This window comes from Protopterus annectens, chromosome 6.part1, assembly GCF_019279795.1.
Source record: "Protopterus annectens isolate FY-2018-M chromosome 6.part1, PAN1.0, whole genome shotgun sequence".
Classification (NCBI taxonomy): Eukaryota; Metazoa; Chordata; order Ceratodontiformes; family Protopteridae; genus Protopterus; species Protopterus annectens.
The window spans coordinates 300,411,510-300,433,155 of NC_056738.1; the positions used below are offsets into that span (position 1 = coordinate 300,411,510).

Here is a 21,646-nt window from a genome sequence, read left to right on the forward strand (position 1 = left end):
AAGCCTTCTAGCAGGAAGATCTACAGGAGCAAATGAAAACGCTTTTCTGTCTGGGCGGAGCATAAGAATTTGGACCCCTTTACGGTTCCCAAATTATCAGAACAGAGGGGAGTACAGACTTCATTCTCTAGACGTGCACAGACAGTTGAGATTTTATTTACACAGAACTGCCGAATATCGGAAATTGGTGCAGCTCTTTGTCTCCTTTGCTAAGCCCTTTTTAGGTAAACCAGTAACAAAAGTAACCTTGGCTAGATGGATTTCCCAATGTATCCTTCTTGCATGCAGAAGCTCTGGTCGACCAGAACCCGCAGGGGTTTGTGCGCACTCTACCCAATCAGTTTCTACTTTTGCCGCCTTCTGGTCGAGAGTTCCTTTAGATGACATTTGTTCAGCAGCCACTTGGGCGTTATCTCATACTTTCATTGCACATTACAAGTGGGATCTAATATCCAGAGGGAGAGCGTCCTTTAGCTCTGCAGTGCTCCGGAATATCCTTCCATGAGGACCTCCCAAGTTGTTGGTAGCTGGGGACTCTGTTCCACAGGTTGCTGATCAAATGAAGTTAACTACTTCAGATCAAGAAGTTATGTACTCACCATAACATTCCATCTGAGTAGGTAACTTCATTTGTCAGCAATCAACCACCCCCCCTCCATCCCCCGGACCTGTAGTTCGTTTCAAGGTTCTTCTGTTCAGTCCTAACGGACATCAGGTTCAGGTGTTCAGGTAGTTTGTTGCTATAGCATGCTGTGTTTTTATGGCAAACTCGATCTGAGGACTGGAGGGAGGGAGGGTATTATGGGTAAGGGGGAGGAGCTAGGAGCTCAGATCTTTGGCTAAGAAAGCTGCCGGCTTGGATCCGATTCGGATCCGATACCCACAGGTTGCTGACAAATGAAGTTACCTACTCAGATGGAACGTTATGGTGAGTACATAACTTCTTTTTATAAACAGTTGTCTCTGTGATTGCCATTATGAGTTGATTGTCCTTTGACCTTACTGAACTTTGACTAAAAAAATAATATTTAGGATGCAAAATGCAGTTTTGGACTGGCTGTTATCCCTACTGTGTGTGCATTTCAGTGATTTTTTTTTCCTAAAGTTTGAAGAAGGCAGGCTGTGATAAGTGGAGTAGTATATGATGAGTGGCCCGGCCCCAACATTGCCAAGCTGCATCCTTCCTAAAAGCGTGCATTGTTGGCTGCTGTTGCCACTAAGGCACTGTTTGTGACCTAGCAAGCTGACTTTGACTTAAATTTAGTAACCAGTATCACTCAGAACCTAGATGCAGCAGTATCTTTGGAGGTCTAGAGAGGTATAATCAAGTTCCTAACCTCACTGTTTTTTTATCGTGTTGTTGCTGTCTGAGAGACCAGTTGCAGAAAGATGGTGAAATTTGATGTGTAGTATGGATTTATTTACAGTGCTCTGGCAGAATTTACTGTCTGTACAATCAGAGTGCCGGTTTTCACTGAGGCGGGTTACAACAGCCTGGAACAGACTTGCAGCGGTGGCTTATTTTTAGGGATATGAGCTTAATCACCTTCATTCTGCTGAAAGTTCTGCCATCACTTTTTGCGACAACAGGTTGTAAGACAGAAGTCTGTAGAGAAAGGCAGCAGAAGTAACTGTGTTAGTAACTTTTGGTTGTATTGGGTGAATGCAGAAGTGAAGAGAGCCTAAGGCAGGTAGAGCAGCAGGAGTGTGATTGAAATTTTAATATTCCTCTTGTAAAGGTGATTGCATTTGCACCATCTTATGGCTCACATTTGATCGTTTAGTAGCAGTAATTGGTTAGTGACTGTGCACTTAATTTTTGCAGCATTTTAAAGAAAATCCTTGCTGCACAGGTTTATTACTGAGCCTGGTGCTGGACAGTGTGATGTTTTCTAGCACTTCTAATACCTAGTAAAAAGAAAACTAATAGCATGTGTCAATGCACTAATGTAAATGTACTTTCCCAAGGTCTACCTAGTTTTGAATGCTACCAGTCTCCATCAACAGAGCTTTTCTAAAGAAAGTTAAGAGAAACGCTGATGTAGGTATTGATTGGGTTGCCTTCATTTAAGCTGACTTGTATGATTAGCCTTCGAAACCATTTTGTATAGGATAAATTGTTTAGCAGGAAATACTAAAATTTTCATGTTTTACTCCATACCCTGAGCATATCATGTAATCTGTCCTGTGTTATGATTGCACCAATTTAGCACAAATTACATTTCCTCATTAATGGAGAGAAGTTTTGACCGAGTGCAATCTGGACTAGTTTTAAACTTGAATACAATTCATCTGAGCTGTCACTTATCAAATGGCATTCTTCACAGAAAATTACTGCCAGAGCTATTATTTGTGTGCCAGCAGTGATTCTTAATGTTTGTCTTTTTCATTTTTCTGCATGGCTGTGTAATTGCCGATTTAGTGTATAAAAGCCAACTGTGTGGGGAAAAAATCCCCCAAAATGGGGGATATGGGGGGGGGGTGCTTGCAAATGGAAGCTACTGCATAAACCTGAATAGGAAAACTTACTGGTATCAACCATGCGAATTAAGTATTATTGAGGGGGTGTTAGGGCAGTAAGCAACACAAGACTGGTCAAGGACTAATTTAAGTAGCCTTCCCATTTTTCACTGCAAAAGCATTCAGAACATATTGTCAGAAGATTAGAGTAGGAGACATACATTCTGAACAGTGGTCATGAATTCTATATGGAGGCCTAAATGCTGCTTAGTCCATTACAAGAAATGGTGATTTTTGACATTTGCGATTTGTATTTTCTATTTACTTTACCTATATCTTGGCTTTTACAGCATGAAGCCTGTAACCATGGGCACTTAAAGGTTGTTGAAATCCTATTGAAACATGGTGCTCTGATGAATACCACTGGATACCAAAATGACTCTCCACTTCACGATGCTGTGAAGAACGGACACAAAGATATTGCTCGACTGTTGCTGTCCCATGGTGCCTCCCGTGAAGCTGTGTAAGTAGGTTTTATTGAAGTTTGGCCAACTTTTCTACCAGATTTTATCTTGTCATGTGCTGTATTTTTTTTTTTTTTATTAACATTTTTTACTTTTCCCTAACCAGGAGCTTTTCTCCTTCTCACTCATTAAGGCCATTGTACCATTGAATATCTTATCAGCATTTTTATGATTACAAGCATAAATGTCTTTTTGCAGACTTGACTGAATGTTGAGTTGTTCTGGATCTTTGCACCTTATATGCATTTTAGTCATATTTCTATTCTTTGGTTCCCATTTGGAATATAGTTCCAAGACGCACAGAAATTTATCTGAGTTGTTGGATTATAGTGGGACACAGTGTGCTATCCTCCTATGTTGCTTCCCCAGCTTTTTGCTGCATTGTGTTTAACCTCTGTCTTTGAATACTGGCTTGCCTTTTGGAAGTTATATGGTGCTGTGTGATAGGAACACTTGTAACAAAGCAACAATTGTGTTCTCATAATGTAGTACATTGTATAATGAGACCGGTCTAATTGCAGAGATTTTCGTTGAGCTCTGCAGACATACTAAACTCTGTATCTAGCTATAGCTCTATCCACAACCCATTTTTCTATATGAGGCCGGGGTGTCACTTCAACAGTAACAATCCTTTAGATCCAAGGTTTACACCGCCCGGTGGCTAGCCTATATATTATCGTTAAAATGAAAATAAGAGAAAATGGTTTCCTTTACTCATTGGCTGCATGTGATTTATTTCTTGGCACACATTAGTAAGGATAGGCAGGCCTGCTACCCTGTTTCTGCTCCTAACCCAAACAACCTTGCCTGAGAAAAGCTGTTTTATTAATATCATCACTACACAAGACACTTGAGCATACTACATGCAATGACACACACACTCACTCACTCTCTCCCTTTTACTCTCTCATACTCTCACTCCCTTAGAGACATTACCTAACCTGCAAGCACTTGGCACACACTCAGACTTCCACCCACTAATGCCAAAGCATTTGGCATATCCAAAAGTTTCTGCATTAAAATCCCCCTCCCCCCAAACCACAGACCTACAGTTGTCCTTCCTTTGATATCTGCGTCACTCATTGCTTTCCCAAGCCTTACACTCTGATGAACTGACCGTTCAATAGAGTGAATGGTTCCCAGGTGTATGCCCTCAAATACTGCAACATGGTTGGCTAATCAAAGCAAAATATCAGGCTGATATTACAGCATAAATATCAGTTTAAAGAAGAGATGATAACTTAACCACAGAAAATTAGTTTGCTGATGTAATAAACTTCACTACCCCATGTCCCAAGTGTTCTCTCCATCCAGCTGCTTTACTCTACAAAAAGTGAAACAAACCCATGTACCTTCTACAGCAGCAGCAACAGTAGTCAGACTTAACATATCGCACTACCTAAAGAACCTGCACAGCTGAATTTCACCTGCAGTTGGCAAAAGTTCACAAGAATCAAAGTTAAATCTATGTAAGGCAATCTGCAAATAACTTAATTTAAGTTAAGTGTGCATTGTTTTGTAGTGTTGAATCTGCTAGAAGGTTATCCCCACCCCCACTCACTCATCCACACTCACAGGCATTTTACTGCTGAAGGTGAAACTACATTAACACTTCAGCATATTTCACTCTTATCAGTGTAATATATCCCTGGAAAGACATTGAAAAGCCCATAACTATAAAATTAGATGCTGTGACTTGAGACAAGTATTTAGAGTTCAGACACTGGGTCTTTTGTATCCATGAACATCTGCCTCACTGATTGTTTATGGTGGGAAACCGTCTGGAGGGGTTCTTCCTGCTCAGTTTGCTCTGCTCACTCCGCTCCCTTGCCCTTCCCCCATATCCTACCCTCCCCCAGCACCTCTACTCTTATCCTAAGCAGACCACTCCACCTCATTCCTGTGATCCAGTTATATACAACTCTACCTTGTCCACACCCACATTTCATGCACACCTTACTTTCTTTTATTTAGCCAAACTTATTTGTTCTCCCTTACATCCATCACCTTGAATTCACATGCCCTATACTATACTTTTTTGCATCTTACTCTACTCTACCATCACAATAGAATCACCACCTCAAACTGCTTTCAAGGCTTTACCACCTTCTCTTCTACTATACACACAAATTAGCATTGCACCATAATTTTACTACTGACCAATTACATCTCCCCCACCAATCCCTGCCACAAACTGCAAAGTGAGACACCTAACCACATTATCAAATCAGCTATATCTTTACATACCCCCGCACACCAATACACATCAACAACCTCCTCTAACCCTCTCTCCAATAAACAACACAGCTTCTCACGTATCTCCTCCCAATTTTTCCCCTATACCCTCCAATTTTATTCAAGCCTCATACTGGCCTCCTCACCTCCTATGAAACCACACTTGACACCAGTACCCTCACCTAGGAGTAAAAAACACTTCCTGTGGTACACAGTCCTCATTACCTATCTACTCAAATGTGGAGACATGCATCCTAACCCTGGCCCACCCTTTAATCTTAACCACAAGAGTAACCCCAAAGAGTTAAACATACTTAACACTAAACCTTAGAAGTATATGTAATAAAATAGCCCCACTGCATGCCTGGATTGATGAAATAAACCTGACATACTAGCCCTTCTGGAATATGGCTACATCCCAATGTAAAAGACTCGCAAATAATACCTCCAAACTTTGCAATAACCAGAAGAGATGGATCTAAAAAAAGAGGGGGGGATAGCACTTTTATATCCCTCTACATTCAGCATCACACCCTACACCAGTAATATACCCATCTTTTCCAATGCTGAGGTACTAATCTCCTTTTTGAACCTCAATATAGCAAAAATAATTTGCATAATAGTGATATATATCCGACCAGGTAACAATATACAGTGTTGGAAAATATTTTATCATGGACATCCCAAACAATAAACCTTTAAACAATCTTGGGAGATGTAAATATAGATTGGCAAACCATAGCTTCTGACTCCCCCATGAAGAATATAAATTTGTATGTTTTTCTCAGCTTATCAATGCTCTAATAAGATGCAGCAAAGCTCTTATCTGCCAATCCACCTTAGACTGGATTCTAGTATCTCACCCTGCCAATTACCCCTCTTCTGGTACACTGTCTAGTTCACTGAGCGATCATCTGACAGCTTACTCCCTTAGAACAAACTCCCAACAACTGAGTACACACTATAAAATCAATTAGGAACTCCATTTTTGTCAGCATAAATTCAACAACCTCCCACAGGAACTAGACTGGACACCCCTTAAACAACTACCCCTCAATGCTGCTGTACTATACTTTAATAACACCTTCCTTCACATACTACTAGCTCCCATTCGTATGAAAAGAATCAAAAAGAACTCTGCACCATGGCTCTCTAAGGAATGTAAACACCTGATGAAGCAAAGGGACCTGGCCTGGTCAACCTGGAAACAAAACAAAAATGAACAAAACCATGTTAATTTCAAAACAATAAGTAACAAAGTGACAAAACTAATCAACAGAGAGAAGTCATATTATTCCCAGCTTCAACTTCAGCATACAATCAACCCCAGTAAATGTTGGCACTCCATATCTTCTCTAACCCAGGAAGAAATGGAGAGCACACCCTATCACCTGATACCCCTCCATCACAGATAGCCGAAAACTTTAACAAGCACTTCATAAAATCAATTTCAGACCTCCCAACAGCCCTAATGCTGGGCCCCCACCTTTAACCTATTCAGATACTGATCCCAGGCCATCAACTACTTCTAACCCTGTCATTACTAACCCCTCTACTCAACAAAATGTCATACAAACCCCATTCTTATTTCAGCCCATAGCCTCTGACACCATTAAGAAATTGCTACAAAAACTAAAACCCTGCTTTACTTCAGCTGACAATCTCCCCCATGCTACCTCAAACTAGCTGCTAACTCAGTCGCATACCCAATCAGTATCCTTATAAATAGGTATTTATCCAAATCAGAAGTACCTACCGTATGGAAACAATCTCACATCACCCCCATCCACAAAGCAGGCAACTCCTTTGATCCATCCAATTTCCATCCTATATCCATCTTGTCACCCATATCCAAAATTCTCGAGAGAGGTATCCATCAGCAGGTAATACAATATCTATTGCAAAACAATCTTTTACCCAAAACCCAACATGGCTTCCGACATAGCCACAGCACAGCTACAGCCCTATTATCTTTTACAGACACCGTGAACAAGGCCAGAGATGCAGGATGCTATACAGCCTCAGTATTCCTTGCTCTCTCCAAGGCCTTTGACACAGTGTCTCACCCCTTACTTCTGAACCCACTGTCTAACTTAGGCTTCTCACATAACACAATAAAATGGTTTCAGAGCTACCTCAAGGATCGTAAACAAGCAGTGAAATGGTCCAACATGCTCTCACCCTTTCTCCACAACCCTACTGGAGTCACCCAAAGCTCCATACTAGGACCTCTACTCTTCAACATTCACACTGCCTCTCACCCTGGGACCCTCATTCAATACACTGATGATTCCATCATAATCTGCACTGCTCAATCTCTACCAGAACTACTCTCAAAAACTCAACGGTCCTTTACAGCAGTCGAATCCTGGCTAAGAAATGTCCAACTCTTTCTTAATCCAATGAAGACAAAACTAGTACTCTTTCATCCCAAAAACACCTCCCCTGTCACTGATCATTTCAACATCCTTGCATCTGACAACACTGCCATTAAAATAGTGCAGGAAACCAAACTTCTAGGTGTTATCATTGACAATAAATTTTCATTTAATCCCCATATACATTAAAATATAAAGAAAACTCATCAGAAACTGGGACTCTTTTATATAGATAAAAACATGTCTTTACTGCAGTAACCAAAACTACCCTTGAAAAACATTTTTACTTCCCTCCCTTCTTTATGGTGCCCCTATCTTAACTAACTTACAAAATTCTACCCTAAGCAAGTTGGAACAGTGCTTCAACAAAGTTGCAAAGTTTGCCACAAACTCTAAATATCACACACACCACTGTGAACCACTCCTAGAATTAAACTGGCTTCAACTGCTCAACTAACTTGCCACTGCCTGCCCTGCACTAGCCAAACTAGTCACACCTTACACACCAAATCGATCCCTACAATCAGAAGACAAAAATCTCTTGGCTATCTCAAAACCCACAAGAAAACCTGGTCACTCTCTGTATTCATACTCTGTCTCTATACTTTAGAATTCAGTACCTCTAAATACCAGCTCTATGCCTGGCCTTACCCATTTCAAAGCCTCTTTAAAAAAAATCATCTAAAAAAATACATGGGTGTGCTCCTGCATAAAGCCTGCCTAATGCTCAGATCTTCCTCTTCTGTCACATTTCAATCCCTCACTGCGGTGGTGGTGCTGTGGTAGCGTTGTTGCCTCACAGTATCACGTCCTGTTCGATTCTCAGCTAGAGCGTATTCTGTGTGGAGACATACGTGAATGGGCGTACCTTCGTTGAAGGTTGGGCATCAGAGCTTGCAACTCGGCACGTAAAGTTCTACTGCCAATCATTAGCGGACCGGAGTTCCGCTGTGGTGACCCCTAACCGGGAAAAGTCAAAAGAGACAACAACAACAGACTGCAATATCCTAAAGTTCTTCTAACAGCTCCTCTGCTTCTATACCATATCCTTAAGCTAGTGCTCAGGCTTTATTGCTTCTAGTCTTCTTAACTGTCTCTCTCACTATGTCTGCATCACCATCTTTCTGGCTGCTGTTTTCCTAACTGAAACTAAAATTCTATTTTGCATGTGCTATAACAGTCAGTGTCACACATTGCACTACCCTAAGTACTCTGCATCATGTTTGAAAAGAGCAAATATTATGGTCTGTAATGTTTTAACTGTATAGAATTGTCTAGATGTGTAGTAATATATTACAGCATCTTGTAGCCGTTTGTTCTTTCAACTTGTTTTTTTTTGGATAGTATTTCTAATGTAATCTTTATTGTATTGGATTATACTGTATTTGTATTGTACTGTATTTGGAACTTTACTGGGCCTCTGCTGAAAACGGGTTCTGTAGACCTAGTCAGACCACCCCAGTAAACAAATGTTAAACATCACAGCTGCATCTTGAAATCTCAATTAACTGATTACTGTGTTTGAGGAGAACACATGAAAATGTAGATCATGAACCCACACGGATAGCAAGTAAAAAGGCAATGTTAACAATACCGAGGAACAGTGATACTCCTAACACGATCTCTTTAACAGCAACCTCCACTTGTACAATTTGTGCCTCAACCCAAACATAAGAAAAGTGTTCAAAAAGCAGCCTCCTCCTTTTTAAATTGGGTGCTAGGTACATATCTTTTAAAGGTAATTTTCAAATGGGAGATCTACTTCTCATTGCTTTTCTGTAAGGCTGTAGAGGTATGGAATGTTTTTCATCATTTTTTTTTATGTATTTTTTTTCTGCTCTACCCACACCTGTGTGACCATGGCGTTGGTATATGAGGAGGGTTCCCCTGTGCAAAACATGACATATAAACTATTCTTGCCAGCAATTTTGGTGTATGCTTTGTTCATTTACTTGGTTGTCCTTTTTGCTGGATTGTGTGTCATATACTGACAGTGGATTCTTTTAAAACTGAGCTGAAGATGAGAAAAGCTGCACACTGTACTAATAATAAACTGCATGCCCCCTGACATGAATGCAGCAAATAAGTGACTTGTTTCAACAGTATGGCTTTGATGATTCAAGGTCAGTAAAGAGAACATACACCTAGAAGTATGTCCCTTAGAAGTAGCTTTTCAGAGTTAGAAAATGCAACTGTGAGATGTTTTAGAAGGCCTGCAATGGTCCCAGCAAGCTTCTGGCTAGAATGGCACTGGTGACATCACATAGAAAGTAAGGGGAGGGGTTGTATTAAGTACGCTAGTACATTATAACTGCTTGTTTTTCAAAAATATAATTGTGTAGAAATGTGTGAAATGCTGCAAGTGTTGTACATTTGCGTAAATCTTTTCTCTGTATAGAGGTACAACACTTGCAACTCCTCCCAATCTGTAAACTGCGACAACGCTGCTCCTATGCCTGTATCAGAGAGGAATGCGGTATGTCCTTACTCCTGAGTACACAATGTTAAGTTGTCAATCTCGCCTTCATTCTTGCTGGATGGGTTCGGAGCCGAACCTCAGCTCCGACTCAGCCTAATACTAAAGCTCGAGAGCTATTTTTACCGGCTCGAGGCTGTCCTATGTCCCATAATGCTAAGCGTGATATACCCAGATCTCGTTTGCCGCTTCAGCTATAAGGTTGCGTCTTTTTGCCGGCTCAGGTTGTATTAATATTTTTTCTTGGTTTTAGTCAGCTTTTTGGGTTAAAACATAGCAATAGTGTTTTTTTTAGTTACTACCCTTTAGATCCCTGTTTAGGATTCCCTATTAGGTAGTTTCTGATGCTATTTTTTCCCTCTCCTAATAGTTAGGCCCTTGGCCTATCCTCTTCTTTTTTGTCTGTAGTAGTTTGTGTGTGCTATTTAGATTGTACTAATAACTGTGGGGTTTTTGTTTTATTTTTCTGGTCTGTTGAAACCTTTTTGTGTGTGTGTGTTAGACTGATTGGGACTAGACCTCCCTTAGTTGTCCTTCTCTGCCAGTCATCCCTTTTTTAGGATGTCTAAAGACACTAAGGTCTCGGGCTTCAAGAAGTGTGACTCGTGCTGTCAGAAAATGTCTCTGACAGACTGTCACACTTCTTGTGTGTATTGCTTAGGCCCTCTGCACCTGCAGGACTCTTGTTCTGTCTGCCATGCGTTCAGTCCAAGAGTCATGCAGGAACTTATTTTGAGATGCTTGTTAAAGCCTTGAAGGTTCCCCGGCTAAGCATTCGTCGGGTAAACCTTCTAAGCCCGCCAAACCATCGGCTCCATGTTCGGAGCCGTCGCTGAGCGGTGCTGCGGAACCGATGATTCAAGGCCTCAGTCGACTCCGACTCTGCTGTCGGAGCCGTCTTCGAGCAAGAAGCGTTCCAGGTCTCCTTCCTTGGAATCGGTCCATTCGGCTCCGAAGTCTCCCTTGTTATCGGAGCGGTGTCACAGGTCCCATTCCTCTCGGTCTTCCAGGCTGTCGGACCATGACCTCGAGAGGGTGGTTAGCAGACTACTTAAGTCGCAGGCACTGGCCCAAATGTTGCATAGCCCTCCTTATCAGGCAGTGGCTTTCACTACTCCCTTTTCGATTCCTCCTCCGAGTTCGGAGCCGGAGATCGTAGGGGTCGGGAATGTCGGAGCAGATACCACCCCTTTCGGCTCCCTCATCGGCTCCGATCTCTTCCTTGGAGGGATCCGGGCGCCGGGACTCTCTCGTCGGCTCCGAGGGTGCGAGTGGCATCGGACCCTTGTCCAACCCCGTTCTCCCCCTCAGAGCTTCGGCGCAGGTGAGTTCGGCCCCAACATCGGCCTCGGAGCCGTCCCTCTCCGTGCCGGGAGGAGTCTTTGTCTCTTCGGAGCGGGGACCCCCTTCCCTGCCTGATAGGGGTGCCTTTGAGGTCATGAGGAGTGTGCTGGCCCCTGTGCCTGCTCCACGGTCGGCTCCTTTGGCTCCTCCCTCTATGGTGCCTGCTTCAGTCTCTACCTGCTCTCTCGATCCGAGCGTGGAGAACCGACACTACAGGTAGCCCCATTGGGCGTATCCTCCTCTTCTGCGGCCTCCCCTGATCCTTCAGGGGAGCCCCCTCGAAAGAGAAAATGCAAGAGGAAGCATATAGACTCCCCTGAGTCAGTCACATCGGACACTGACTTGGATGACTCAAGGTCCCCCTCTGAGGATGTCTCATTTTCTGACATCCTGGAGATTCTTAAGCAGAGGGGAAAACTGGTCTGCCTTTAACCCTTCTGAGGATGAGTCTGTGTACCTGGATGCGTTCGGTTCTCGCCCTTCCACCTCCTGGGTGTCTCCGCCTTTCGACCCGCTCATGGATGTGGTGGCTCTAAAGGCGTGGACTGCTCCGTATACTATGGAATCAACTCGAACCAGCCGAGGTTCGGCTCCGAACCCATCCAGCAAGAAAGAAGGCGAGAAGAAGACAACTAACATGGAACGTTATGGTAAGTACATAACTTCTCATTCTTTTACTTGTTTCTGAGACATTGATATGGTTTCTCCTATTTTGACTTAAGGACATTCTGTGAGAACCATAACTTCTTCTATAAATATATTACAGTTATTAATATTATATCTTATTATGAACCTATTACAGGCATTTCAGTTTCTCTCCAAGGTTTAAAAACATTTATGTATTATAACTGTTCAGGTTTCCTTGTTAGTCATCTTGCCCTGTAATTTACTTTGCCTATTTTTTTTCTAGTTTCAAAATGTCATTATCAGCTTGTAAGGAAATTAGTTTACCAGTGGATACTAACACAAGTACTTCATTTCTTGGTTAAAATTTTTGGAAACGAGCATTTTTGTTGTATGCTCTCTCTTGTGTCTCCTATAGGTATTATTCTTATCTTGTCCTGCAAATGTGTAAAATGCTATGTCATACTTTTAATGTGAGTGTTTTCCACCTTGCAGGTTTCTTTTCCTATATCTGGCAAGGCTTAAGGATATGTGCCATATAGCAGTTCAGATGGCGTTTATCCAATTAATCTTTGGGGTTACTTCTCTTCCATTTAAAAAACAAAAAAACACAAATCGTAAACAAATTAAAATAATCACTCCCAGTTTCACATTTGCAGGTGCACATGTGAGCGTGTGTGTTCACAATCAAGGGATGCTTTCTGACTCTAGGTCTAAGTACCAAAAGTTTTACTTGAAGACTGATAAGATTCCTTTGGAATGTAGTAGCTTTAAACAGAAAAAAAATGTATAGAAATATGCATAAAATATTCAAGCAGAGATGTTTGGAAATATTTTCTTTTCCCCAAAGTATTTCCTCTCTCCTTTGAATGTCAGGGTTGCTTTAACATTCACAAAACTTTTCCATCAGTAGCCATAGATTCTGAGTCCTAAATTAAATGTTTCATGGCCCACTGGACCTATTAATTGTCCCTCCAACTGAGGTAGAGGAAACGTTTATCTCTAGTGCAGTACTGATTTGTGTTTTCTTTGCTCACTCATACAGTCTCTTTCCCATATCACCCTCCATTTCACAGCAGTGAGTGGAAAAATGAGTGTATTAGATTTGCATTTTAACATCTTTCTCCCTCGTGCTTTCTTATATGCAGTCTGCAGGGGTTGTAGAACTGTAGTAAAACTGTGGCCTTCCAGAGAGGGTAATAATCGGAGCTTAGACTTTAAAAATCTGTGTTGCTCATTTCCTTGAAAGTTTTTTTTTTTCATTGCTTCATATTATTGCGCCTTTGTACACCAAGGGATGGTTATAAAGTAAATATGTTTGGGAAGAAAGTATTATAATATGTCGGTATATAAGATGTTGTATAGTCAAAACAAAATAAAATTAAAAGCCTTTACAGAAAGCATGCTGGGTGAGCATGCAGTTTATCATTTTGACCAGCTCTTTGCAGCTGCTGTGTTTCACCTCCTAATTCACAGTTCTGGGAGTTATCCTGTGTACTGTTTTGAGTTAAGCATGTCTCTTGGGCCAGATTTAATTATGTTTAACAAAATTCAGATGTAACATTTCACTGCAATTATCAGCCTTAACTGACCACTTGTTTCAAATACAGCAGTAGACTGCTAAAATGAATGTGTTGACATTAAAGCTGCAACAATTACGTTTTAATGGAGGGTGATTTTTAGAATAATCTGTCCTATCATTTGTTTATGGAATAAAACAAAGCAAATTGTACAAATGAAGTTGTTTATGTAATGTTAGATTTTATGTATTATTTAAAATGATTTCTGAACATTTTAACTGCCTCTTTGTTGTTGCCATGGCACAGTGATTAACACAGCCACATCAAAGCAAGAGTTTTTCTATTTCATTTCTCTGCTGGGGTGCCTTCTGCATGGAGTCTGCAAGTCCCCACTGTGTCTGCATGGATTTTTCTGCAGGCGTTTTGTCTCCTCCCACCTCTAAAAACATGCAGCAGGTACATTGACATTTATAAGATTACCTGTAGTATGCATGAGTGTATACAACCTGAGAGACATTGCCCTGCCTAGAACAAGTATCAATGCCTTGCACCCATTGGCTGTTAGGATAGCCTCCTATATCCTGTTCACCCTGTGATAAAGTGGGTCATTGAAAAATGAATGAATAGGATGATAAGACATTATACTGTCTTGGACAGAGAAGTTAGCTGAAGGTAGAAAGGTGTTTTTAGTGGTGTAGCAAGCTGTAACATTGAAAAAAAAAAAAAACTTGGTGAAATTTCAACTTCATGAATATCTTGCCTAAGGTATTTACTAATTCATTCATTTCTTTGATCATTCATTCATTCATTCATTCATTCATTCATTTAACCGACAGCTGACTCTGCGAAATTAATATCTTTTACATTGCAATATTTGTGCTGGCCATAATGGTTCTGAAATTAGAAAGTGAAATTAAACAATTTCACCAATTATCAGTTTCCGATACAAACATTTCCCTGTTTATTGTGACTTATTTGCGATCTTTTCCAGCATGTCATTGGCTGTTCTATTGACATTTTCCACAGCATTCATGTAAACAATATGATGCAAAGTAGGGATGAAAATTACCATTAAACAGAAATCCCCCTGAAGGAATTCAAATTAAATGCTTTAGTAGGAGCAAAATTCTCACAATATGTTGTGGAGCACTCAGTAACACATTCATCTTCATTTGCACTGCGTAGTGAGGAAATGTAAATGAAGGCCACCGTGTTCTTCCTTGCTAAAAGCCAGACACAATGATATAGTTAATCAAGACAGAGAGCTAAATGGAGTCTGTTTGCCACCAAAAGTGACAAAAATGTCACAGAAGTACATAGTGCTGTATCTAGATAGTAAGGTGTGTGTGTGTGTGTGTGTGTGTGTGTGTGTGTGTGTGTGTGTCTGTGTGTGTGTGTGTGTGTGTGTGAGATGCATGCTGTATTTTGTCTCTTGGGTAAATCACTGTTCGGGAGAGTGGTCATAGCAGCAGAAGCTTAAAATGTATATCCCAGCTTTAATTTCTGAAATATAAGCCTAAAGTAAATTGCAAAACTTTTCTCACTGCATTATAGTTCCTCATTTTTGCTGTACTATTATAAAAATTGTGCAACAATACAAAAAATAAACATTTTTATTTTTACTTAAAATTGTGATGTACTGACAGAATCACAGTTTTAAAAAGTTATATTTAAAAAAATCTATAATAAGAATAAAGCATACAGAGAGGGTAGGGTCAAAGCAGGTTTAAACTCCCTGTGCTTCCCCTTGGGAGCTGTTTTCCATCATTATGACTAAGTCCCATCTTGACAGTTATCCTAGCTATGTGTTCTCACTGTAATATCTAATTGAGCAGATGATATCTGGGAGTATTGTATTTTACAGAGTGAAGTTAAGACTTGATACTACAGACAGAAAGGTATCCTTCCTCTGAATTGTCTGTTTCCCAGTATTGTTTATCTTGCATATCTGAAAATAAAATGCTTGGGGGGAGGTGGGGCTTGCTACTGAGTCTAGTCATTACAGCCTATTACTCTGTGCATTCATCTTCCTCTGGAGCCCCCAAAGTATAATTTTAAGATGTATGCCTGTTGGCATATAACAGATTTTCAGGGGTGAAGTTTCAAGTGTTCTGCATTGCACCTGTTTTATTTTTGTCACACAATAGCGGAACTGACAAGGAACTAAATTATAGGGTAGAGTGAGGAGAAAGTAGTGGGAAAAGTGGGTGACTGCATACTTTGGCGTGCTGTATAAGAGATCCTCTGCCAAACCTTTTGAGGATGTGCACGAGCTGAATGGGTGACTTGCGGGTGAAGACTTTCATTGCAGAGCATGCTTAAACTGATACCAATGTATTCTGCACTGGAGAGATTAAGATGACTGATGTTGTGCTCTTAATAGATGTGCTTGAAAACTGTGCCCAGTGGGAAATGTTTGACTGGTTGGCCTTCTGGACAAAAAGGAGTGGACTGATTGTTTCATTTTAGGGTAACCCTTCGTAACCCTTCACTCTTCTGACTGAATGCACAGTGTAGTTGCATTTAAAACTGCATTATTTTAAGAGGCTGGAAAAAGTAGCACTCCATGGAAATGGGGAATACCTGGTTTTAGAGGTGTAAATTTAGAAGTATAGATGTAATAGAGATGCATTAAGGTAAAAGGGGAAGTGAGGATCAGGTTTGGATATAGTAGAAAGAAAGCCTGTCCTAAGCTGGAGTTGGGCATAGAGATTAGAATGTGAACGAGACTGACTTAGGGCAGAAGAAAGTGGAGAATTTGAAGCACATTCACATGGGTATCTGAAAGTCTGAGTACCTTAAGTGATACAATCTGACCTGTAAAAATTTAAGTCCTGTATGGAGATACAAGTATCACCTCTGAAGCTGTGGTATCTTTTTGAGTAAGGTATCACTGCAAAATTTTCCAGTGACATAGCTCATAGTATCAAGTCTTGCCCTTCTGAATGGGAGCTGGGATTGCACATGCCAGGTGGCAGCGCATTGTGGAATGTGATCTCAATAACTGGAAAGCTGTGAGTAGGGAATATTGGTATCTGTGGGCACCTACAAATTGGCAAACCTAGCTGCATAATCAAACACTGTGAGGCAACAATGCAGTGATCATTTGCTTGATGTAAAAATCAATAAATGGGTAGTAAAACCGTAACAAAATTATCAGTGATATATTGCTATGTTAAATGTCTACAGAAGTAGTCAGATGGACAAAAATGCCCTATGAAAATCTAGTTCAGGTGGGCTACTGTTGAGGTGAGGGATGTTCATAAAGTGGTACATAGGTAGGAAAATTATGGAGAGAAAAAGTATGCAGAAGAAAGGCATGTACCACCAAGTGAAAGGATACGTAGGACGGTGTTATGAAGAGCACAAGCAACTTGACTGAGGAGGTGGACCTGGTGATCTATGGAGGAGATTTCAGAAGGGACTAAGTTGCTGAATATAAAGGCTATATGGCCGTTGAAGAATGACAGGATGGAGAGGTTGTTGTCATGGGCACTGAAAAATATAAAAAAGGAAATGCCAGCATAGAGGAAACTGGGAATATGGTAAATAAATTGAGGTATGGACCATTTTTTCCTTATTTTCCATTCTTTGCCTCTCCTCTCTGTCAGTTATCAGCCCTTTCCTGTTCAGTCATTTTATTCATTCTCAGTCACTGGGATAGGGATTAACCAGGATGAGTATTCATTTATATAGCCATGAGGGCTTTTACTTTTATGCACCATTTGCCCACGAATACCCTGCTTAAGCAAGGGAAGGGAGTGGTGCAGCTGGCTGACCATAATGGTCATTGCTTCTATATATAGGGTTTAGGAGTTTTCAAGCCATTGTATTTGGGGGCCTATTTGATCTTTCACAAGATCTTGGGTGTCTGTCAAGCTAAAACCTTACTTTCATTGCTTACAGATGTATAATATGCAGCTGTACACATTAATATCTTATTCTCTGTTCAGTGGTCCTTGGTTTCCCTTGACAGGGTTCGCAGGCAGACCATTAGTTTTCCAACCTTTCTTCAAAACACAAAGCTTCTTTCATTGTGTAACTCTGAGTGAGAAAAATTGAAATGCAACTTGGTTTCTGTTCTCTTCCATCTCTCTCCCTTTTAAGACCGTCTGTCTCCAGTTAACATTTCCTATACATTGTCACTGGTCTCTCATCCCTGTACAAACACTTCATTAGCTCCCCAAACCACTTAAACCGCTTGCTTTCCTTTGAAAGTTCATATTTTAAGACAAAACCTGTGAGGTCTAGCACCCCCGCTCAACTGGTATCCCCTAAGATCTGCGTAACATGACTGATGCGTGCTATAGGCCATCTTGTTCATTGGCACACTTGACATTCCTCCTTTCAAACATCTGTAATGAAATTTGATACATCATACCTCTCTACTCAGTGGAGCTCTCCCTTTGCTACGGTATACTTTGAGACACTGATTCCTCCCCTCTCAAACTCTTATGATTTTCCTTTCTCCGAATGTTTGGACTTAAGCAGCCCAAGAGTACTTCTGTGTAGCTACCTTTCCTTTGAGCATTGAATCATCACGTGCTCATTTTGTCTAACATTTTTATTCAGTCCATAAGCCCATTTCTCAATATTTCATCCTCATGCCTCTGTTCTTAGCTAGGAGAATTCAGGGGCCTTCATTCTGTCTATTCTGTCTTGCTGCTTTACACCATTGTAATGGTAGCTGGTATGCCCTCTGCCTTTTCAGGTTCCTCTTTTTTTCTGTCTTTTCCATACTGACCTTAAATTTAGAATCATTGTCTCATTTGTCCCAGTTCCTAGCAGATCTGTTCTGCCACATTCTAATTCCATCTTTTTTGAAAACCCATTTTATTCCATCCAGCTTATAAGCAAATCTCATACCAATATATCCGCAACAAATTAAATAATAAAAAAAGGTACCACTTTCCTGGTATATGTACACTAGCATCTCTTTTCATATATCTTTTTCTAAGAAAAAATAAAATTTAAAGTGCAACACAAACAGTTAAAATATATTATTGGGTTGTATTGGCCGTTACCGAATATCATGTATACAAGATATATAGAGAGAGCTAAATTATCTTCATTGATACTTAAGACTAGGTAATCAGTATATACACTAAATGAAGCTGCACTTTTGTGACCCAGTCCAGTCAGATGTGGTTAATACAACCTCCAAACCTTCAAATGATATTTCATCCCTTTAAAATTTTCTATGCTAAGTAGCCACATATATTTCTATGTTTTTTTTCTTGTACTGTCTATTGCTTTTATCCAGATTGTCTGTTATTACATCATTTTGTTGGTATTAAGCTAGACTTTCATATTTGTGTGGATTTTTTTTTTTGCAAGCAGAATATATAGATATAATTGTTCCTTCCAATTTGGTGGAATGCAAGTCTTTGTCATATTCCAGTAACAAGCATTTTAGTCTATTTTATTTCTTTTTGCAAAACTGCGAACAGTATCCTTGTTAAATTTTCTTTAAAGTCTACAGACTCAAATGTGACTACAATATATGCTCCTGTCTCCCTAATACCCTTTCTTCGTAGCACCAACAGTGAGATGCATATAACCTAAAACTTTCAGAACCAAAATGGTGTAAAACACAACTCAAAAATAGAGCCCTTGAACCAATCCATTGGTGCCGACACACTAAAACCAAAGAAAAATAATGATCGTTCTTTTTAACCATCATCAGAATAAAATCACAAAAATAAATACGCTAATTTATATCTTCACAAAGAATGACATCATAATCAACTAACCAATGAATGCTTGATAAGAACACAATCAATTACATCTTAAAGGTGTCATTATAATAAAATAAAACACATTTGAAAACATGTATTAAAACATCATAAACATAAATAATAAAACAGTTAAATACTTAAATATTTCATCAAACTTTTAACTAAAATAGCTTCATTTAAACCTGGTGCTGTATCAGCATGCAAAAATATTTGCCACTTTAACTCTAAATACTCAAGATAATTGTTGTTGTCGTGCCTTTCAGCTTTTCCCAGTTAGGGATCGCCACAGCGGAACTCCGATCCACTAATGATTGGCAGTAGATTTTTACGTGCCAAGTTGCCAACTCTGACCCACAACCTTCAACGAAGGTACGCCCATTCACGCACGTCTCCACACAGAAGACGCTCTAGCTGAGAATCGAACAGGACAACATCTTACTGTGAGGTGACAACGCTACCGCAGCACCACCACCGCAGTACTCAAGATAATTGTTGCACTGGCTAGTAAATGACTTGAGATCAACTCCCTGGACCACAAGAAAATAGAATTTTCTAAAATGAGGACAAACCATACTATGTCTAGTGAGCACATTATCTGGATCTTTGTTCTTTATAGCCCTAACATGTTCAATAATCCTAGAATTTAACCTCCTAGTGGTTTTATCGACATAACAACTTGGACAACCACAACAAGTAGCCAAATAAACGAATCCCTTAATCTTACACAATATATATATATATATATATATATATATATATATATATATATATATATATTGTGTGTGTACATATATAATCATAATTATACCCTTTCTTCGTAGCACCAAAAGTGAGTTGTATATAACTGGCTATTGTTCTTAATGTAAGGAATGTGAAATGTGTATATAACCCACTATTGGTCTTAATGTAAGGAATGTGAAAAATGTAAAAACTTGCAGTTCAGTAAAGTTACTGATCAAGAACTGCAAGCATTGATAAAGTTACTGCAGATGTGTGAAACAAAAAAAGGTTTAACAGAAATTACAGACGTGAAGTTGTTCAATCTCGCCGTTCATTCTTCACTGATGGGTTCGGAGCTGATCCTCTGCTCCAACACGGCTGTTTAGCAAAGCTCAGAGATTACCAGTAGCTCGAGACCAAGCCCCTTATCCCATGATGCATTGCTGGAATTACCTCAGATCTAGTTTGCCGCGGCACTTATCTCTTGGTTTCCAGCTCTGCTCAAGACTTTTTCAACAAAATAGCAAGTTTGTTAAACTTTTTCATATATTTCAAATCTATTCTATTGCTTACTGTTTCCCTTATCCAGAATAGTACTATCTTTTTGGGCCTCATTAGTTTTAGTGGCCTTTCTTTGCTAGTGTGGGCTTCGGCCTTTAGTAGTGTAGTTTAGTGCAATTTTGCAGTTGAGTATTTTTGACTAATATACATTTAGTTCTTGTGTGGTTTTATATATATATATATATATATATATATATATATATATATATGTGTGTGTTTTATATATATATATATATATATATATATATATATATATATGTGTGTGTGTGTATATGTGTGTGTGTGTGTATATATATATATATGTGTGTGTGTATATATATATATATATATATATATATAGATATATATATGTATATATATATATATACATACATACATACATACATAGTGTGGCCTTTTGGGCATTGTTAATATTGTGTGTGTGTTTTCTTAGTTGCTTTCTTGTTAAAGATGATAGAATTTGTTTCTTATTATGTCAGAAGATAAAGACAGACATCCTAAGTCTGGTTTCAAAAAATGTCCTGACTGTGGACAAAAGATGTCTCGTCACTGATGGACACGTTCAATGTGTTTATTGTCTGGGTGAGGTGCACCTTCAGGAGTCCTGCAGTATCTGCCACTCCTTTTCCACTAGAGTGCTTGCTGAAAGGAAGAGAAAGCTCATGGATCGGGGTCTTCTTAAGCACGCCTTTGTGGAAGCTTTGACTGACCAGGATGGAGCCAGCAAGTCATTGAAGTCCTCCAAATCCTCTTCAGACTCTAAGTCAAAGAAGTCTAAAAAAGTGGAACTTGCTGTAACTACGGCTCCACAGCCTTCAGAGCCAGCAGTCTTTTCCTCTCGGACCTGGGACACTGCCTTGGAACTGGTCTCCGAATCTCCTTCTCCATTACTCCAGTCGGCACTATCGGTGCATTCCTTCAGGTCCTCTGTTAGTCTTTCGGATTCAGACATGGACCGGCTGGTACAGAAGCTCTTAAAGGCACCAGGCCTAGCTAAATTGCTGTCGGCTCCGACCCAGGTGTCAGAACTGAATACTACTACCCAGAAATCGACTGCTCCTCCTCT

At 40.0% G+C, this 21,646-nt stretch overlaps 1 protein-coding gene across 1 annotated transcript in view; it reads left to right on the forward strand.

The window, feature by feature from the left end:
- The window catches only part of BARD1 (BRCA1 associated RING domain 1), a 597,047-nt gene that overhangs the window by 156,660 nt on the left and 418,741 nt on the right, over window positions 1–21,646 (forward strand). Inside the window, exon 6 of the mRNA XM_044075721.1 lies at window positions 2,811–2,983. Coding sequence (XP_043931656.1) covers window positions 2,811–2,983 — 173 coding nt within the window. The remainder of the gene's footprint in view (window positions 1–2,810; window positions 2,984–21,646) is intronic.